Genomic DNA, 2,902 nt, shown 5'->3' with positions numbered 1-2,902 from the left:
GAGGATGGAAATTTTGGTAGTAGACCCCCTACTCCCTTGAAGCGACTTTACCTCATTATGACACGACGTTATATGCATCTTTGAAAAAATTGAAATGGTTTTCTTTACTCGAACTTGCAGTCCTTGAAATACTACGGTTGATTGGGGAGCTAATATTATTGTTGATTTTCTTGACTAGTTGGTACAGCTCTAGACACACAGTGCACTAGGAAGAACAGTTTGCTAATAAAAGTCATTGAGTAGCTATTCGAGGGAGGGTTGCCCTCATATGTCATGATTTGAGTCAGCTCCTCCATTGTTGAGATTCGGCTTGTGGAGAAGAGGTACAAGCCACCTTTGGAAAGCTACTCGAAGTTGAGCTCCATTTGGAGCTCATAGAGAACCACATGCTTATGTCCTATCTTGAACCACTGCTTATTGGCCACTTCTTTTCCTAGCTTCTACCTTTAGAAGACGGAGGGGTGAAAGTGCCTTGGAGTAGTGGTTCAGCCAACATCTATGCAGGGGAGGGAGAGCTCTTGCTCTTGGCTCGTTCATTCTGGGCAATGGGGGGTAGGCACTCCTTCCTTCGCGTGGAGCCTTGAGTGTGTGTACTTACATGCCAAATCCCCCCATCCCCTCCCTTTTCCTTCGATGCAAGTGGCAATTGTCAAGCTTGCTCTAGCTCTCATTCCAAATCGCCTATCCACACTCGGACGTTCTCAAAATCTAAACTCTGGTTTTTACGTGACAAAATGGAGATGGACGGAGAAGTTAATGACCCAATTCAAGCGTGTGTGTGTGTGTGTGTGTGTGTGAGAGAGAGAGAGAGAGAGAGAGAGAGAGAGAGAGAGAGAGAGGACTAGTGGGAAAAGAGGTGGTTTTGGTTGGAAAATGGGTGCAGGCATTGAAGGCGGTGAAAGGGAGCATGAAAGAAAGCGCCAGAAATCGCAGGGGGACGGCGGCGAGAGAGAGAGAGAGAGCGTTGTTCGCACTGTCGACCTTTCAACGTAGAGTAATAGATTTCTCAATCACACTACTGGATTCGTGGCCTCTCAAGCATAGCTTTCCAGAGGCCTGCAGTCCTCCTCGTCCTCCTCCTCCTCCTCCTCCTGCTCTAATAATAAGATACTCTCAACTTTCAATCCCTTACCTCCATATCTCTCCTCGGAATGCGTCCTCCCTTTGAAAAATGTCGCCATTCTTCCTTCCCATTCGCGCCTTTGCCTTCCCTTCGCCATATCCTTTCGACCTTCCTATTCAAGCCTCACCCACGATGCCCATCATCTCTTGCCTTACTCGCCGCCTCATTCTCTCCCCAATTTCCCAGTACCACACGCTTCCTTGCCCTTCACGCGTTCGCACCCCACAATGTATTTTCCTGTTCCTCGACAATCGCCTGCTGGGTTTCCTCTCTCTTTCCTCCCACCGCCGCCCCCACATTCACGCTCGTGCATTTTGATGGGCCTGCTTGCACTCGGCAGCTCGTCGTTCGCTCCTCACCCTTCCAACCTCACCTTTCTGCACCTTCTTCCTATTACATTGCGCTGTCGCAGCCTAAACAACCACCCAATGACTGTTTTATCCGACCACTTTCTCAGCTGCAAGCTACCTTTTCATGCTGCGTTTATATCGTCCTCGACACTTAGGCAATAGCCAATTGCATCTGCATCAGGGCTTTCTGCCACGTAGTCGTCCTCTAGCCAATGCGACCATGGTTTGCGGAACCAATGTTTCGAAGCTCATTTTCTGCCTCGCCACTTCAAATGGGGAACCTTTCCCATCACTTCAACGACCTGACAGAATTGCTAGCGGAAACCATCAGCAAATGGCATGTCCAAGAACATCTCAACAATCCAAAGTTGCCAGGTTGATCCCTACGTTTCAGTGTTAGCCTCTTTTCGTCAGGTGCCCATCGTTTTCTCTGCGAGAACATCTATGTTGTTGATAAAATGAACAGAGACGTCACAGGGGAAACCGAGTCGTTCCAGCAGTCCTCATCCTCCAATTATTTAGTTTACCTTTTCATGTTCAGCGCTGCTTTCCTTGTCTTATTGCCTTACCTATTTCCTTTTACTGGCGTGTTACTACGATCAAGCAAATGGGTGGATGTGGTTGGCAAATTAAGCAGTGATACATTCAGGAAGAGCTCATCACATACTTACACTTCTACCCCCACGGTTGCTAGAATTAAAAAAACGTTTTTATCTGAAAGCAAGTGTGAAGCCTTGGAAGCACTTGTCTTGGACCTCCAAACGGTGGTGCAAATTGAGAGAGAGAAAATATTGAAACTAGAGAAGGACATCAGAGTCTTACAGATAACAGAGAGCCTTCTGAAAGAAAGAATGCAGAAAATAGAAGATAGAATCTCAGCATCGACAAAGGCCTTCTCTGCTAGTTACACTTCTCCTTCAATTGATATTTTGATGCGAAGTACTCCTCCTACTGAAAGCAAGCAGGGAAATCTAGATGTCATTGTCCATGAGCTCTCTAGGATGGTGCGGATGGAGAGGGATAGAACATCTGCTCTCGAAATGGAAGTAAGGAAGCTGCAAAAATCTGAGACCATTTTTATGGATAGGATGAAAAGACTTGAAGAGAGTTTTGCCAAGTATACGAGTGCTGGCACGCAAACAAATGTATATGATAGAAAAAATGAAGACAATTTTATCAGAATTTGATTTTTTCTCTGAGGGAATTGTGCTTGGCTGGTGCTATGATTGAAAGTGTTGTGTTTTGGGAAGCAAGTGTGACCCGAAGAATAGGCCTAACCGAGCAAAAAAAAAAGCTTAGGAATAGAAGTCAGCGCAGTTATTTATGTAGCGAGATGAAACACTTAATTGAGAATTAGAAAATCTGCAGAAGTGAAGCTATGTGATTTGATACTGAGTAAAATATAGGAGTCGTTTATGTTTGATGTAAC

At 45.7% G+C, this 2,902-nt stretch overlaps 1 protein-coding gene across 1 annotated transcript; it reads left to right on the top strand.

Annotated features, from left to right (window-relative positions):
- Window positions 1-1,150: 1,150 nt before the first annotated feature.
- On the top strand, window positions 1,151-2,660 carry LOC147896874 (uncharacterized). Its single transcript, XM_087381170.1, has one exon. It carries the CDS (start codon window positions 1,932-1,934, stop codon window positions 2,658-2,660), a length of 729 nt encoding a protein of 242 aa, XP_087237296.1. The 5' UTR covers window positions 1,151-1,931.
- Window positions 2,661-2,902: the final 242 nt, after the last annotated feature.

This window comes from Dipteris shenzhenensis, chromosome 11 (genome assembly GCF_047967505.1).
Source record: "Dipteris shenzhenensis isolate YYH24624 ecotype China chromosome 11, Dip_SZ_1.0, whole genome shotgun sequence".
Classification (NCBI taxonomy): domain Eukaryota; kingdom Viridiplantae; phylum Streptophyta; class Polypodiopsida; order Gleicheniales; family Dipteridaceae; genus Dipteris; species Dipteris shenzhenensis.
Note: the sequence above shows the minus strand (reverse complement) of the source record. Positions and strands in the feature narration are given on the sequence as shown.